This window comes from Grampus griseus (assembly GCF_964374135.1).
Source record: "Grampus griseus genome assembly, chromosome: 9".
NCBI classification, from domain to species: Eukaryota; Metazoa; Chordata; class Mammalia; order Artiodactyla; family Delphinidae; genus Grampus; species Grampus griseus.
The window spans coordinates 90544699-90562315 of record NC_139003.1 but is presented as its reverse complement, the minus strand read 5'-3'; the positions used below and the strand labels follow the sequence as shown (position 1 = coordinate 90562315).

Below are 17617 nucleotides of genomic sequence, written 5' to 3'. Positions count from 1 at the left end.
TACACCTCTTGTTTATTCTCTTGTATCTTCAGGGCTTCTTGTTTATTTGTTCTTAAATTGTGAGAATTGCCAACTTAAAAAAAAAGAATAGAGTGGGTGTGGGGGAACTGCAGAAATCTCAAAAAATACTTCACTCGTGATAAATGAGGCAGCCATTGACACGTTTCTTAATCGAGCCTGCCTGTATACCAATTAATGGAAAGACCCTCTGGATTTTAGTGTAGGGCCAGCTCTTGTCCACAGTGGCCTAGAGACACACTTGGGTCACTCACACGAACTTGGAATGTGACTTTTGGTTTATAAAATAGCAAAGCACACAGGCCCCTGACGGCTTGGCATGGAGACCTAACAATTTAGCCCTCACCATTACCTTTCAGCCTCTTAAGTTTATATTGCAGATCATTAGGATACATCACATTTTACATAAATTCAGCTGACACTGAGAAAATCTGAGACCCTGGGTGATAAACATTGTTTTTTTTCAATAAAAAATTGTCCAGCGGGCTTCCCTGGTGGCGCAGTGGTTGAAAGTCCGCCTGCCGATGCAGGGGACACGGGTTCGTGCCCCGGTCTGGGAAGATCCCACATGCCGCGGAGCGGCTGGGCCCATGAGCCATGGCCGCTGAGCCTGTGCGTCCGGAGCCTGTGCTCCGCAACGGGAGAGGCCACAGCAGTGAGAGGCCCGCGAACCGCAAAAAAAAAAAAAAAAATTGTCCAGCTACCGCTTATTAACTACAATCAGAAAGCCTTGAGAGTTTGTTTAGTGTCAGAGTTTCAGTTACTAAAGTCATAATGCTTTCAAAGAGCACAGAAACAATGACTAATTTATAAATGATATGAAAATAGTATACTTATTCATCTTTAAGTAGTTTTTATTCATTGCTACTACTGCAGTATCAATTATTATATAAAGGTCTGCAAATTTATGCTTTCTTCAGTGTCTTTTTCAATAACTATTCAAATCATGTAGTCAAAAAATATCTTTTATTATTGTTCTCTTATAATGCATTTCTCAAAATTGTCTCAGCCCGTGTATCTATTTTCCTGTAAAGAAATACCTATTTGAAAGGATCTGCTTCCCTTTGATTAATATTATAGTTATGTTATACATTTATCTTGATGGGTGGGGTTGTAGATTGTTCATACTACTAAATAATATTTAATTTTTACAGTTCCCAAATATTGCTGCTTACAGTGCGTATTGTTCACTTTTTAATTTACTAGGTAGCTGCAGTAAGTACCATAGTGAACAGAGGGATAACGCCAAAAGCCTTTGTGTTCAGAAACTATGGACATTTTCCTGGAGTCAACTCTCACTATTTGGGAGGCTGTCAGTATAAAATGTGGCAGGCCATTAGAGCCTCATCTGCTGCTCCCGGCTACTTTGCAGAGTATGTGTTGGGAAATGATCTTCATCAGGTAAGTTGACTAATGTGGTTTATCTTCTAAAACTTTACATAATTAAAAAGAGTCAGCGCTTATTAAATGTCACCTGAACTTACAGAGGGATCAACCAAGGAGACTTTCCTCGTGTCTCCACGTGGCAAAAGATGTGCGTGCGGTACAAGATAGTTGTACTTCTTGTTTGTTTTTCTTAAATTAACTTAACAAGCCTTCTGGCTTGAGAGCATATTTTAGGAAAGATTTATTTGTATCTTCTGTAATGTGATTCATGGCCAGTTATGACAATTTTAATATGATAGGAAAATGAAGTAGTGTGTATGCTTGGCTTTCCAAATGTAATAAAAATTAAAAGTGAAACACAGTCACTGAAAATGCAGAATGCCGTCTGTTTGACAGTTTTGGTGGACGTAGTTGGAAGGAGATGATGTAATAAAATAATAATAGTAAACACTCATTAGGTTAGCTAGGTGCCAGACACCTATGTAGTCCTTTGTGTGCATCTCCTCATACAATCCTCACTGCTTATGAGGCAGATAGAGTGATTTCCATTTTGCAGATGAGAAATTGGAGTCTTAAGAAAAGCTAAGTAACTGGACTAGGGTTGCAGCTGTTAAGTGACAGAGTTAGGATGCTATCTATAATTACACTGTTTTAAAATTTATGGCTAAATGATCTATTAAGTTGAACATTATTTCTATGATGTTGAATGATGTATACTTTCTCTGACATAGACTCATTTATTTATCATAAATTTTTTCTTTGTCAAGTTTTTCCACTATTTTTGGAAATCTGAACTCATAACTTATACTGATAAAAGTCAACAGAGCTTTTGAGCTGATACTTCCAAAATATATGTTTTTAACATATGCTTAATTTTTTATATGCTATCCCACTGCATTCTCCTTTGACGGAGTCAATAACCTTAACTCTCCTCTCCACTCACTGGTATGCACTTGGTATTCACATATATGTTGAGAAGAAAACATATTTTGCCAAGGATTTTTAGATGTTCAAAAGCTCACAGATCTGCTATATAAACTACATATCAACTATATAATTTTAATTTACATGTGTCAATATTATAATAACTAAAATGTGGTTATCAGTTTTATTTTCTCCTATAATTTTATGTAACAGCTTAGATATATTTTTAAATGTTATCCCATTTTCAGCTATCCCATTTTCTTTCTGTCTTACCAGAAGTAATGTCATAATCTTAGTAGTTAGGAGATGAAAATGGGTTCCTTTCATCTTTGGAGTCAATGCAGACTATTTCCCACTTGGTCAGATCAGTCATTGCAGAGTTATGTAAGGCACTTCCCCTTTCTGCCTTTGTCTGCTTTATCCCACCCCCTCAGGGCAGAAAGTGCTAGCTGTAGAGTTTCTTTCTGACGTAGATTTCAGGACTTATTGGTCAAAATTAAAATTTTATTTTAATATGTATCTTGCTGTTTGTAACAACAGTTTCTCCATATTCCATAGTATTTTCACCATGTCATAAATGGAGAAATAACAGTGTATTTGGGAATATAATAGTTTAGGTTTGTAACTTACGACTTTAAGATGGTTGTCATGCTACAAAATTGCAGTTACGCCAAATACTAGTGAAAGTCTCAATTAAGTTACTGCATTTCAGGACCATATGTTCCCAGACTCCCAAAGAAGTTATCTCATTTGCTCATTATTCTTTATCTAAGAGGAAGTAGTTCTAAGGTTTAATTCAGTCCTGTAGAATACAAATAACAAACCAGAGTAATTCAGTGGTTCTTCTTCCATTTCAGATAAGCTAATGATATTCCTTTCCATGCATAGCAATTTTTATTTTGATGACTATAATCTTTGAACTTAGGCTGATCTACAGATTAAAATAACTTCTTACATAAATTTTATTTAAAGCATATAACTATACACGGAAATATACTCAGTATTTTGTAATAACCTATAAGGGAAGAGAATCTGAAGGAGAATATATATATATATAAAACTGAATGGCTGTGCTGTATACCTGAAACTAACATGATATTGTAAATGAACTATACTTCAATTTAAAAAAATTAAAAAGTGTGGACTTCCCTGGTGATCCAGTGGTTAAGACTCCATGCTTCCACTGCAGCAGGTGCAGGTTCGATCCCTGGTCAGGGAACTAAGATCCCACATGTTGTGTGGTACAGCCAAAAGTAAAAATAAATAAATTAAAATAAAATAAGTAAAAAATTAAAAAATAATGCATGTCACCACATATACAGAGAATATACGTTCATGTAAATCAGTGACTTGATTCCAAAAAGACTGGCACATCTAACTTAAGAATATTCAGAAGGAAGCTGGAGTCTAAGCAAACCTTATTTAAGCAAATATTTTTCTTATTGCGTATCCTTTTCAGGATACTTGAGGAAGAGGGATATTTTTCTCCTCTAAAGACACCATGAAAGGTTGATTAGAGTATTCTAAGGTGTGAATGATCTTAATTGTTTAAACAAAACATTCAAGCAAAGTTCCTTTCCAACCCTTCAAAAGTTGCCAAGAAGTTTAAAACTAAAATACGCTACTTATTACAATCCTCTTATCCTTAGTTCTTAGAATAATTATATTCAGTATTTCCAGTCTCATTTTTAAAATCCTTTTTAACTGTCATGTCTGACATACGTTTTAATGAAAGTTCGTATCCTTTTTCAGGTAAAGTATAAATTATACATTTATCAGGTAAAGTATAAATTATACATTTATATTCTATTTGAACAGTTATTGAAAGCACTGCTATAAGTAATTAAGAGGTATGAGTCAGTAGATGGGTAGATTTCATTTGTCTTTGTAAAGAGAAGAGTGTTATTACAGTATTACAAGGCTTATTAGATGTCCTAGGAAATTATAAAGTAGGAAGAATTCTTTTTGAGTAGCTTCCAATGTATTATTTCTCTACCCCATCCAAGTAGCATCATATGTATCAAATAATACTTTTTACACAACATTATCCCTTCTCTCTTTTTAACAGCTTTATTGAAGTAAAATTGATAAAAAAAAAAACTACACATATTTGATATATACAATCTGATGAGTTTGGTCATATGCATATCCCTTCTCTCTTACCTTTTTCCATCTCAACCTCCAAAATTAAATCATTTATTCACTGTCTTTGGAGAAAGATCCTGATAAATTAGCTTGCGCTGAAGGTTTTGATGGCAGATTCTAATATATTATTTCTTTTAGACTTTATTTACATTTTAAAAGGTTACGTTCAGAACTCAGCATACATTAACATAAAATGAATTATGATATTTCATATGAACTTTCCAGGTAAAGAGTGTTTTTAGCAGAAAGAGCCTGCCTAGCATTTTCTGTGCTAAATTATGCCTGTGCCAGGCCACAACTAATAATTTTCATTATAACTGGACAAAAATGTAGTGAGTGCTTACTCAGTGCCAGGCCCTGTGTTAACCATAAAAAATATGAAGGTTTTTAATCATTGCTAGCATATTGTTTGTGTTTCCTGGATCTTACCCTCAAATAGCTCAGACCAGGAGAATATAAACAGAGTTACAGAATGAGATGATAAATTCAATAATAAAAATATGTACAGGGTTAAGAAGTAGTGTAAAAGATGTGATTTATTTTGTCAGGATTGGCTCTACAAAGAAGTCTTCTTCTGAGTTTATGTATAAAGAGTGAATAGTTGATTAGGATAGAAATAGGATGGGGAGGGGAGGTTGGGGAGTCATTGCTTAATGGTTGCAGATTCTGTTTGTGGTGATAAAAACGTTTTGGAAATAGTGGTGATAATTGTAAAACATTCTGAATGTTATTAATGCCACTGACTTGTAACCTTAAAAAAGGTTAAAAGGACCAATTTTATATATATTTTAACATAATAAAAAACAAATTTTTTAAAAACCCTATAGGGATTTCCCCGGTGGTTTAGTGGTTAAGATTTGGTGCTTTCATTGCCGTGGTCCAGGTTCAGTCCCTGGTTGGGGAAGGGACTGCGCAGCGTGGCCAAAAAAAAAAGAGTTTCTTAAAAAATAAAATTAAAATATTAAACCCTAAAAAATAAGATGAGATGATCAAGAGGCATTCGTGTTGCCCAGTGGTTATTTTCTGGTATAAATTCTGATTTATGATTTGAAATAATTAAATATACATTAAAAGCAATAAAAAGTATCTAAATATTAGGCTATTAAGTACATGCATGATGTACTGCAGTTAAAATACAATCGTGTGTGTAGTTCTAAAAGATAAGCATCAATTTATTTAATAAGTATTTTTCAAGTCTGTTTTACCTCAGCACCTAGCGTGAGCAGTGGCTGACAAACACCAAGTACACAGTAACTAACTGTGAGTATGAATACTGTAATGAATGGAAAGGCTTCAGGAGATCCCGTAGACATAACGTTAGCCTAAGGACTTGCTGACAGCAGAGGCGTCTGACGAGAGTAGGCTAACTAAACAGAGCTTAAGGAATGGTGTGCCTCACCACTGGACTAAAGCGAGTGCCAAAAATGTGAACTTCTGTACTGTTTTTGATGGAAAGCAAGTAAAGTTTAAGGAACAGGGATTTAATTTGAAGCATGGCTATTAAATCTATTGAAAACTTGGCAACTTTTGATGTGGGATTAATTTTACTATTATCAATTCTTGGTAAACCTTGTTTGCCCCTTCTTTTCTCCCCTTTTTGTCTTCTCTAATCCTTCTTTATAGCTTTTATAATAATGAAGAAGTGTTTCATGTAAAATACCTAGATGAGAGAAAAACAAATACCTTATGCTAACATATATATATAATATGGAATCTTAAAAAAAAAGGGTTCTGAAGAACCTAGGGGCAGGACAGGAATAATGATGCAGACGTAGAGAATGGACTTGAGGACATGGGGAGGGGGAAGGGTAAGCTGGGACGAAGTGAGAGAGTGGCATGGATGTATATACACTACCGAATGTAAAATAGATAGCTAGTGGGAAGCAGCCGCATAGCACAGGGAGAGCAGCTCGGTGCTTTGTGACAGCCTAGAGGGGTGGGATAGGGAGGGTGGGGGGAGACACAAGAGGGAGGAGATATGGGGATATATGTATATGTATATGTATACGTATAGCTGATTCACTTTGTTATAAAGCAGAAACTAACACACCATTGTAAAGCAGTTACACTCCAATGAAGATGTTAAAAAGAAATAAAATAATAGAAAATACCCAGATGATTAGAAGTTACACAGAGTATAAGTATAGAATTTAAGTTAAAAATAATATAACAAAGAAATAACTTTTTTGCTAAATTAGAAATGAAATATGGGATGGGTATCATTCATATTAATTGAGAACAAAGGTAATAGTTGAAAGGATTAAATTAAAATTTGTACTCGGGAAAGCCTTTAGGAAATAACTTATTACTATCCACATTTAATGAGTCCAAGTAGATTTTTGCAGTTGAATAATACAAATGCCTAGCCAATTCATGACTTTCAACAGATATATAGATAGCTAAATTTAAAAATAGTTCCTTTCAACTGCTGAATGGATAAACAAACTGTGATACATCTGAATAATGAAATATTCCTCAGCAGTAAAAAGGAATGAATTACTGACATACACAATGACACGGATGGATCTCACAAAGCATTATTCTAGGTGAAAGAACCCAGACCCCAAAACCACATACTGCATGATTCCGTTTATTTTGATAACAAGAGCTAACGTGTGATCTTGGAGAGTAGATAAAAGAATATTTTTTGAAGATAAGATTGAGAACTGAGAGTCCAAGGTGTTACAAAGATGTGAAGTCACATGGGGTAGTAAAAAGAATTTCCACCCCTTTCTACATGGGATAGATAGAAAGTCTGTGAGCCAGGTGCTGACTTAATTAGTTGACTGGGGAGGTTGCTAGGTGACAACAGTGATGCGGAAGTGGTGGCTTGGCTCAATAGCAGAGCCTTTAAAGAGCATGAATTTCCCAAGTGGATTAGGACTAATAATGGTCTGGAAGGGATGCTAAAACAAGTAAGACATCATCCCTCCTCCTAGCCACTGAGATATGAAAGAATCAACACCTCCTGGGAAATAATGTCAGGGAAGAGCTGTGTTTCTGCTAAGTCAAAGAAGAGAGGGGCTTCCCTGGTGGCGCAGTGGTTGGGAGTCCGCCTGCCGATGCAGGGGATGCAGGTTCGTGCCCCGGTTCGGGAGGATCCCACGTGCCGCGGAGCGGCTGGGCCCGTGGGCCATGGCCGCCAGCCTGCACATCCAGAGCCTGTGCTCCACAGCAGGAGAGGCCACAGCAAGTGAGAGGCCTGTGTACCGCAAAAAAAAAGAAGAGAGCACTTTCAGAAGTAGGTGAGACTACGTTGGGAGTTCTAACAATTCCACAGAGCACAGTGGAAGGGTTTGGGATGCAGGGAAGGAGTATTGGACTGTGTCAGTGGCCAGGAAGCTCAGAGAATTAAATGCCATTACAGTAACAAGGCACGTGGAGTTTCAAATGACATGTGAATTTAGTTCCTACTTGTTCTTTGAGGCAAGCGGGTGATCGGTTCCAGCAGATATAGTCTCAGTTCATCTGCTGTCAAACTCAGCACACACAAGGATAGTGGTCCCCAAAACTATAGTCACTACATGCTTTTTGGCCTCTTTGAATTACTATAATAAAGGTGTCTTCATTTAAAATATGTACTGCATTACTGCATGACAATTTTAGGTTGTATTTCTCTTCCCATTCTTGCAGAAAGCATGTTTTTTCAAAATTCTTTTTTAATGTACTGGTACAGAATTCAGCATTGTCTTATCTTCCAGTAGAAATGGATTGTTTTCTACTAAGTATGTTAGGATTATTTCAGTTAGGTTCTTGCGGGAATAATGACTCTTGGACCATGTTTTGAAGAATAAGTGGGAGCTGAGCAAAGAAGGGGGCTGGGGAAGGAGAATTTTGAGTTGACAGCATGTGCAGAGCCCTGAAGGCAAGAGAATGTGACTCCTTCTGAAAACTGCAAGTAATTCATGAATGGCCAGACCGTAGGATTACAAGATATTGAATTTCATGTAGCTTCAAAATACAAGTCTAGAATTAGTAGGTACAGGTTACAGGGAGGGAGATTTGGGCTTATTAGAAGGAATAATTTCTAACAGTTTATAGCTTTTCAAAATTGAATGGATATACTAATACCAAGTGAGGTTTATCCCAGGAATGTGAGACTAGTTAATATACTTTTTTTTTGAAATTTTTTTAAATTGAAGTATAGTTGATTTACAATGTCTTGTTAGTTTCAGGTATACAGCAAAGTGATTCAGTTATACATTTTTATATAAATCTATTCTTTTTCAGATTCTTTTCCCATATAGGTTATTACAGAATACTGAGTACAGTTCCTTGTGCTATACAGTACGTTCTTGTTGTTTATCTATTTTATATATAGTGGTGTGTATATGTTAATTCCAACCTCCTAATTTGTTCTTCCTCCCTCCCCTTTCCTCTTTGGTAACTGTAAGTTTGTTTTCTATGTCTGTGGGTCTATTTCTGTTTTGTCAATAAGTTCATTTGTATCTTTTTTTTTTAAGATTCCACATATAAGCAATATCATATGATATTTGTCTTTGGTTACATACTTTTATTCTGCTACATTCTTAGAGCACTCTATCAGCATATTTTACCCTTCCTGCCCTGTGGAGTCTTCGAAATCAATGCTTATTTTGAAGCATTGATAAATGCTTAGAACTATAAAGTTGCCTTTTTTGTTTAGGTTATATCTGCAGTAAATGAATTTGGTACTTTGAAATTGTATTGTTAATAAAATTTCAACTTAAATTAATAAATTTGGTTATATTAGACTTGTGAAAGAACTGGTCTTGTTTGTTTGGTAGAACCACAATTCTTTTGTTAGATTTTATACAGAATCTATATTAACCACTAAACAAGGATAAAAATCTTAAAAAACTAATTCAGTTCATTTCAGTAGTTTTGAGCAAAATATACAGAGCAATCCAAGAAGTTCAGAGAATTTTGTAACAGGAAAGGAAAGTTTAGTAAAGCCAGTGAGGCCAGTGAGTTTTCACATGACTTCTTTTGCACCTGTAGTATATAAAATAAATTCACTTGAAAGGAATCTCTTGTTTTTAAATAATTTGTTCAGTTTATTACATAGTTCAGCTTTCCTGGTGAGTAAATTTCAAACTGTCGAAAATATAATTTGTTTTCATATTTGTAAAAGAGAATTTCACTTTGAAGAGTTCTGTCCTGTATTTGCTTGACTTATGTTTTGCAGGATGGAGGTTTGCTCCTGAATAACCCTTCAGCGTTAGCAATACACGAGTGTAAATGTCTTTGGCCAGACGTCCCATTAGAGTGCATAGTATCCTTGGGCACTGGACGTTATGAGAGTGACGTGAGAAACACCGCGACACACACGAGCCTGAAAACCAAACTGTCTAACGTTATCAACAGTGCTACAGACACAGAAGGTTAGTCTGTTTATTTGCTGCCTTAACGTACTTCTAGAATTCGGTTTCTGATAGAATATGCTGATGCTCACTGCGAAGAGTATGTTGTTATGTCTCTGTCGTAGGCTTAGGAAGCACATGGGAGCAGGTGTTTGTCGTTTCTCTTTCTTGTCACTCATTTCTTCCCAGTAACCCTGCAGTAGTGATTTCTCCGTGTGGGAGCTAGAGCTACCTTGCCCTCCTTACAGCTGGAGAAGTAGCTGAAGCAGGAATAGCACAAAGGCTTGGTTGGAGACTCTTAAGAAACAGGGAAAAGGAAAGGTGTCAGGTTAGTTTAGATAAACACATGGTAACAGGGAGAGAGTCAGAGTACTTATGGAATTTCGATTATTTAGTAATGTGGCGGCAAACTGGAATAAGTCCATACTTCCACTCTGGCTGCCTCTGTAATCTAGTCTTCATATAAAGGCCCAAGTGGTCCTTTTAAAATCTAAATTAAATCACATCTTTACCCGGCTCAAAACCATCTACGCTTCCCATCACAGAACAAAATCCAAAAGCCTCATTCACTGAAATTCACCAGGCCCTGGAAGGACCTGGCCTTTGAATGCGTCTTCCCCCTCTCTCAGGACGTGTCTCCTGTATAAAGTGTGTCCAGCTACACCATAACTCTTGCTGTTTCTCAGACTTGCTAGGAAGGCTCCTGCCTCAGGGAATTGTTGTCTTCTCTTTGTAAGGCCTTCCCCCAGATACATGCTTGATTCCCACCCTCACTTCATTCAGGTCTCTGTTGAGGTATCACTTCCCCAGAGAGCCTTTTCTGATCACTTTCTAAACCCGTCACCATCTCACTCACTGTAACCCCTTATCCTGCTTCTTTCTTTCTTTTTTTTCCTTCTTAGAGCATTTATCTCATTATGGATGTATTGGTTTAGCCAAAAAGTTCATTCGGGTTTTCCAGTAAGGCGGTACGAAAAACCCGAACAAACTTTTTGGCCAACCCAGTATATTACATGTTTGCTTGTTGAATTGCTTATGGTGTCTGTAGCCCACCAGGATGTAAGCAGGAACTTCTCCTGTTCACTGTGTGGACTGCAGTGCCTGGCACATAGTAGGCAGTCAGTACTTGTTGACTTTCTAGTTTGGGCCTTGAGGTCTAGATCTCCTTATTTTACTATATTATTTTTCAGTCCTATGTGAAATCTGTTATTAAATTTGTAAAAGTTATTGTTCACAGTTAACAGCCCCTTGCTTCTGAATCTCATTCTTTCTATATTGTCATGTTAGTGACTGAGTCATTAGCCTACATGAGGCTCTTAAACTCCCCGCTAAGGATGTTTATCTATTAAATGATAACCCAAGAAAAGGTGACATTCTGGATTTTTCACTATCTGAAATTTTGTCAAATCAGTAAAATATTCTTACTGTAAGCAGTCTTAGAAAAAAATAGCTTTGATCACCCAGTCTCATAATACTTACATGTATACCTTGTGCAAACCATGTGATGGGCTCATTTGAAATTTTCAGGAAATATGAAATGCTGCTTTCATTCACTTGCATTCTAGTTAATGAATAATTAAGAGTGAAACATACGTAATTGCTGATACTAGATGGTTATCGATGTGTAGAAACAACAGTGTCATTTGGTTCAGTCTAATATATTATCAGTTGCCGAATAAATGGTGAATAGATGTAGACGGTTAAGCCTATGAGAAAACTAAACTAGACTGCTGTAGACAATTTACAAGAAGCAAATTAGACTCGATATGGGTCTTAAAAGATAGTTAGGGTCTGGACATTTGAAAAGAGGATTCAGACTTCAACTTCTGGCCATGATGGAATAATAGGAGCCATATATTTCCTCCTACCTTAAATCATTAGAAAACTGTACAGAGCAATGGTTTTCAGACATTAGATGACAGATGGCAAGGCCACTGATTCCTGAGAGAGGGAAAATAAATGAAGTAATCACATGATTGCCCAGCTTGTTTCTAGGTGATAGCATGAGGAGTGGGGAACTCAAGCAGGACAGTCCCAGGCTCTCAGAAAACAGCGTTTGGGATGCAAAGAGGCCAAGGAAATTAGAATTTGTGGGCAAAATACTACAGAGAAGGCAGCTTCATAGAGAGAGTGCTCTAGAGCTGTGCAGAGGAGTCCCCTTGAGTACTGATCTGTGTTGTGTGCAAGCATGTGAGGAAACTACCCAAGGCAGATTACCCCAGAAAGGATTAAATAGAACAACGCTTGGGGCTCACACGGGACCAGGCAGCTCAGATTTCCATCACCTAAATTAGAAAGACCTTGTAATGTGTGGGATGTGCAGTGGAGTCCTCAGAAGGGTATGGTCTCAGTAGTGACATCAGATTAGTTCTAGACTGAAGGCTGCTCTGGGTCCACCCTAACACAGCTTCAAAGCAATTCTCAAAAAGATCAAATTGAGTTCCAGTTAACAGCATCCACTGTTGGAATAAAAGCCAGCAATATTTAAAGGAATGCAACAAATTCCAGCACACAAAAATATAAGATTCACAATGTTTGGCATGCAATTAAAAAATTACCAGGCATACAGAGAAGCATGAAAAGATACATTTAACCAGGAGAAAATCCGATCAGTGAGAACAGACCTAGATATGAAACATATGAGAGAATTGGCAGACAGAGGATGTTACAATAGCTATTCTAAGTATACTCCATGTTCAGTGAGATAGAGGAAGATTTGAACATGATGAGGAGAGAAATGGATGATATAGAAAGGACCCAAATCAAATCTGTAGAAGTGAAAAATGTAATGTGTGAAATGAAAAATACAGTTGATAAGATTAACAGCAATTCTGTACAAAAACATGGAGAAAAGAGAAGAAGAATAAATACTTACCAGCTCATTTCCTAAAGCCAGCATTACCCTGACACCTAAACCTGACAAAAACATTATTAAAAATATTAAAATACCAATCAATATTCCCTATTAATACGTATGCAGAAGTCCTAAAAATATACTAATAAATTGAATTCAGCAGTATATAAAAAGGAGAATACAGCATAATCCAATAGGGTACATCTCAGGAGTATGGGTTTGGCTTAACATTCAAAAAAATCGTATAATTCACTGTATGAACAGACAGAAAGAAGGAAAAATTTATGATAATCTCAACAGATGCATAAAGGGCATTTAGTAAAGTTCATCAACTATTCATGAGAAAAACTTTCAGCAGATTAGGAACAGGAGGGAACTTCCTCAGTCTGATAAAGGGCCTCTATGAAAAAGCTAGAGGTGGCATCGTGTTTAGTGGTGAAAGACCAAATCCTTTCTACTTAAGATGAGGAGCAGAGTAAGATGTTTCTCCTCGCTTCCAGCTAGTGTTGTACTAGAGGTCCTTTTCTGTGCAGTAAGGCAATAAAAGGAAATAAAAGGCATATAGATTAGAAATGAAAAGTAAATATTTACAGACAACCTAGTCGTCTATGCTGACAATTCTAAGGAATCTATAAAAATCTACTAGAACTAATAAGTGAGTTTAGCAAAGTTGAAGAATATAAGGTCAATAAAAATCAATTGTATTTCTGCATGCTAGCAATGAACAATTAGAAATTGAAATTAAATATATACACAGATATTATTTATAATAGCATCAAAATATTAAATACTTAAGAAACTATTTAACAAATTATATACAAGACCTGAGCAGGAGAAACTACAAAACACTACAGAGAGAAATTAAAGAAGGCCTAAATAAATCGATATATCAGTACCGTGCTCATGAATTGAAAATCTCGGTATTGTTATGGTGGCAGACCACAGATTGATCTATGGACTTCATGCAACTGCTATATAAATGAAAACGGACTTTTTCTGGAGTAGGGATTAACAAGATGACTATAAAATCTATATGAATATGCGAAGGACCTAGAATAACCAAAACAATTTTGAAAAAAAAAAAATTGGAGGACTTAGACCCCCTGATTTCAAGACTATAAAGCTACAGTAAGCAAGGGTGGTATTTGCATAAAGACAGTCAGAAGATCAGTGATACCTAATAGTACAGAAATTGATCCAGACATGTATGCTCAAAAGATTTTTGACAAAGGTAATTCAATGAGGAAAGGATAATCTTTTCAACAAATAGTACTGCGACAGTTAGATAACTGTATTTTAAAAGTTGAACCTTGACCCTTCACATCATACACAGAACCTAACTGGAAATGGATCACAGACCTAAATACAAGAGTTAAAACTGCAAATCCTCTAGAATACCCTGGAGAAAATCTTAATGACCTTGGGTTAAGTAAAGAGTCTTTGATAGGACACAATAAATGTGGACATAACAGGAAAAATAGATAAATTAGACTTCATCAAGTTATAATTTTGTTCTTCAAAAGACACTTTTAATAAAATGAAGACAAGCTATAGACTGAAATAAAATATTAGTAAAATATGTTTGATCCATCTTCAGAACCAAATGTATAATCAGATGCAATATATATAGAAAATGCTTACATTGTATAATATAAGGAATATACAGAGATGAAAACAAAAATTCAGTGGGGAAAAAAATGGCCAAGCGTCTATTTGAACAGACACTTCACTGAAGAAGATGTACAGTTGACTAAGAAGTACATGGAAGACTTTTCAACATTATTAGTCCTTAGGGAAATGAAAATTAAAACCACAAGATCCCAGTACATATCCTCTAAAATGATTAAAATTGAGACCGACAGTACTAAGTCTTGGCAAAGATGTGGAACAGGGGGAACTAAGATATCCTAGTGGTTGGTGTGCAGAATGGTGCAACCATTTGGAAAACAGTGTTGTGGTTCTTAATACGATAAATAAACTTTTACCATATGAATGAGAAATATCATCTCTGAGTATTTACCCAAAAGAAATGGAACCATATATCTACAAAATGATTTAGGATTATTTCTAATAGCTAAAAACAGAAGAGAACCAGACCGGAGAGAACAAATTGTGTTATATCCGTACAGTGGATTACCACTTAGCAATAAAAAGGAAGGAACTATTGATCCATGCTGCAACATGTATTTCAGAAGCATTTTGCTGGGTAAAAGAAGCTAACCAGACCCAGAAGCGCTATATGTATTTATGATTCTGTTTATATGAAATTCTAGAAAAGGCAAAGGGTAAGGGAGGACCAACCATAAAAAGGCATGAAGAAGCTTTTGGGATGACAGAAAATGTTCTATGTCATGATTGTTGCGGTGGTAACAGTGTATATGTTTGTCAAAACCCGTCAATTTAGACACTTAAAATCGGCAAATCTTATTGTATGTAAATTATACCTCAATAAAGATGATCTCAAGAAATTAAAAAACATGTACTCCCATAAAAATTATTTATAAAAGAAGAAATTAAAAAACAAAAAAGGAAGGTTGGAAAGGCATTTCAGCAGTGGCTAACAGTATGACCGAAAACAGAGAAGAGAGTCCTGAAGCAGGGGTCCTAATTTATCAGAATTATATGGCGTATTTTGGGAGATGAATTTCATTTCATAGTTATATTCAATATTATGGATTCTTTACTCCTGCTGTTATTTAGCTGGAGTGTGGAAGTAAGCAAGGCTTTGTAATTTGCCTAAAATTGGATAATTGTAAAGAACGTAAAATTAGATCATTGCAGAATAACTCGATTTTTTAATTCACCCTATCCTCTGTTTGTTTTAACAGAAGTCCACGTAATGCTTGACGGTCTGTTACCTCCTGACACCTATTTTAGATTTAATCCTGTTATTTGTGAAAACATACCTCTAGATGAAAGTCGAAATGAAAAGCTGGATCAGCTGCAGTTGGAGGGGTTGAAGTACATAGAAAGAAATGAAGAAAAAATGAAAAAACTTGCAAAAATATTAAGTCAAGAAAAAACAACTCTGCAGAAAATTAATGATTGGATAAAACTAAAAACTGACATGTATGAAGGCCTTCCGTTCTTTTCAAAATTGTGATGAGTGTGTGCACAGTTAGCCTCCTAACTGAAGGCCTGTTCAGAAGATCCACAGAGTTCAATAAGGAATTGTGGGGTTCAGCATGACTACCTTTGAAATGCTTAGAATTCTGGGGAATCCTGAAAAGACAGTGTTCGGACCAGCTTGCACAGTACAGAGAGGTTGTGCGTGGTTACAGAATTCATCTGGGAATTAGGTTTTTATGATGTTAATAATTAACCACGTGTTAGGAATCTTACTGTGCCCGTTGGTTTTAGTACATATTGGTGTTGTATTGTTTGATGTTTGAAAATTTATTAATATATGTGCCAAACAAGGACTGAAAGCTGTCATATTATACTCGGTATTTTTACTTTAGTCACCATATTCAAGTTAAATTTATTTGATCATTGATTTTCTTTCATGTGGAAAGCTAATTTCTTCTTAAAATAATTCATCTCTTTAAACATCACTTAGGTTTTCACTAGCTACATTCTGCATTCCAAATGTTGCTTTCTACTATTGTCATATCATCTAAACAGATAGAGAAAAAATGGGATTCTCTCTATCAGAGGACTTATACATTTGAAATATGAAAGAGCTAGATACAGTTTTCTATTCCAAATGTGTTTATTTCAACATCGTTTGGTTCCGAAAGATAGGTGAAGTTCCAATCAACCACTTATTCCCCCTGAAATTTCAAGGTAATGCTGTATGTTAACTTTTCTAGCTCTAGCTTAGCATTCACTGTTATGAAAGTAATTATTTGAATTTACTGAGAAAATGCCCCATCATTAACAAAAATAAGCTATTGAAATAATCTATGTTAAAAGGCTAATGTCATTTTTAAATTATTTATTGTTCATAAAGTAGCCCTTCTTCTCTTTGTAGCATTTGAATATACCTGTCAACAGTATGCTTTAAAAAAATGTCAGGCTTGTTTTACCTTAACTCCTTTAACCATCTGGACTTCACAGAGGTTAACAACATATACACCAACCCGAATCATTGTTTATGCTAATCAGATTCATCCTTGTTGTGTTATCTATCTGCCATGTAAATCTTTCACCATGTTTAGATTTGTGAAGAGAAATGAAAAAAGGTGAGTGTCCTTTGCTTTGTACATGTAAACTAGAGCTAAACCCCTTACGGGGATTGTCATATTGTGTCTTTGCAACACTGATGCAAAGAGGCAGTGAGGCATGGTTCACAGACGCTGGGGGAGCTGAGTGTCTGGGTGCAGCTCGGGCTCCAATGCAGAGCCCTTCTCTTTGTGACCTGGAGGAGGGTGGACAGCCTCTCTGGCCTTCAGATATTTTATTTGTAAAATGAGAAGAGCTGCCTCTAAAATTTTATTTCCTCTTAACGGCAACTGAAAAGTAAATTCTGCAAATGTACAAGCAAAAGATAGGAAGAAGTGTGAAAATGAATTTTCAGTCCTACACAGGTAAAATATCTGCTCTTTTCAAAGAAGCAAAGAATTGTCTGTTTTAAAAAGAAAATGTAATAAATTATCCAACTTATCAGTTATTTTAAACATAGAAAATAAAAATTATTTTGTAGCTCAGTCCTTTTGGGGTGTTTCAGTTCTTATTTCTGTAATAAATGCTGTGGTGGTAATATTTCAGTTCTGTTCTTGCTGCTGATGTTATTGTTTATTAAAAATAGCACCGGGACTTCCCTGGTGGTGCAGTGGTTAAGAATCCACCTGCCAACACAGGGGACATGGGTTCGAGCCCTGGTCCGGGAAGATCCCACATGCTGCGGAGCAACTAAGCCCATGAGCCACAACTGCTGAGCCTGCACTCTAGAGCCCGTGAGCCACAACTACTGAGCCCGAGCACCACAGCTACTGAAGCCTGTGCG

The 17617-nt window shown here is 36.1% G+C and overlaps 1 protein-coding gene across 2 annotated transcripts in view; it reads left to right on the top strand.

The window, feature by feature from the left end:
* The window catches only part of PNPLA8 (patatin like domain 8, phospholipase A2), a 62151-nt gene extending 44829 nt beyond the window's left edge, over window positions 1–17322 (top strand). For both annotated transcript variants that reach the window (XM_082662050.1, XM_082662049.1), the window contains 3 exons: window positions 1225–1419; window positions 9641–9836; window positions 15498–17322. In XM_082662050.1, coding sequence (XP_082518176.1) covers window positions 1225–1419; window positions 9641–9836; window positions 15498–15772 — 666 coding nt within the window. In that variant the 3' untranslated portion in view covers window positions 15773–17322. The remainder of the gene's footprint in view (window positions 1–1224; window positions 1420–9640; window positions 9837–15497) is intronic.
* The last annotated feature ends 295 nt before the right edge of the window (window positions 17323–17617 follow it).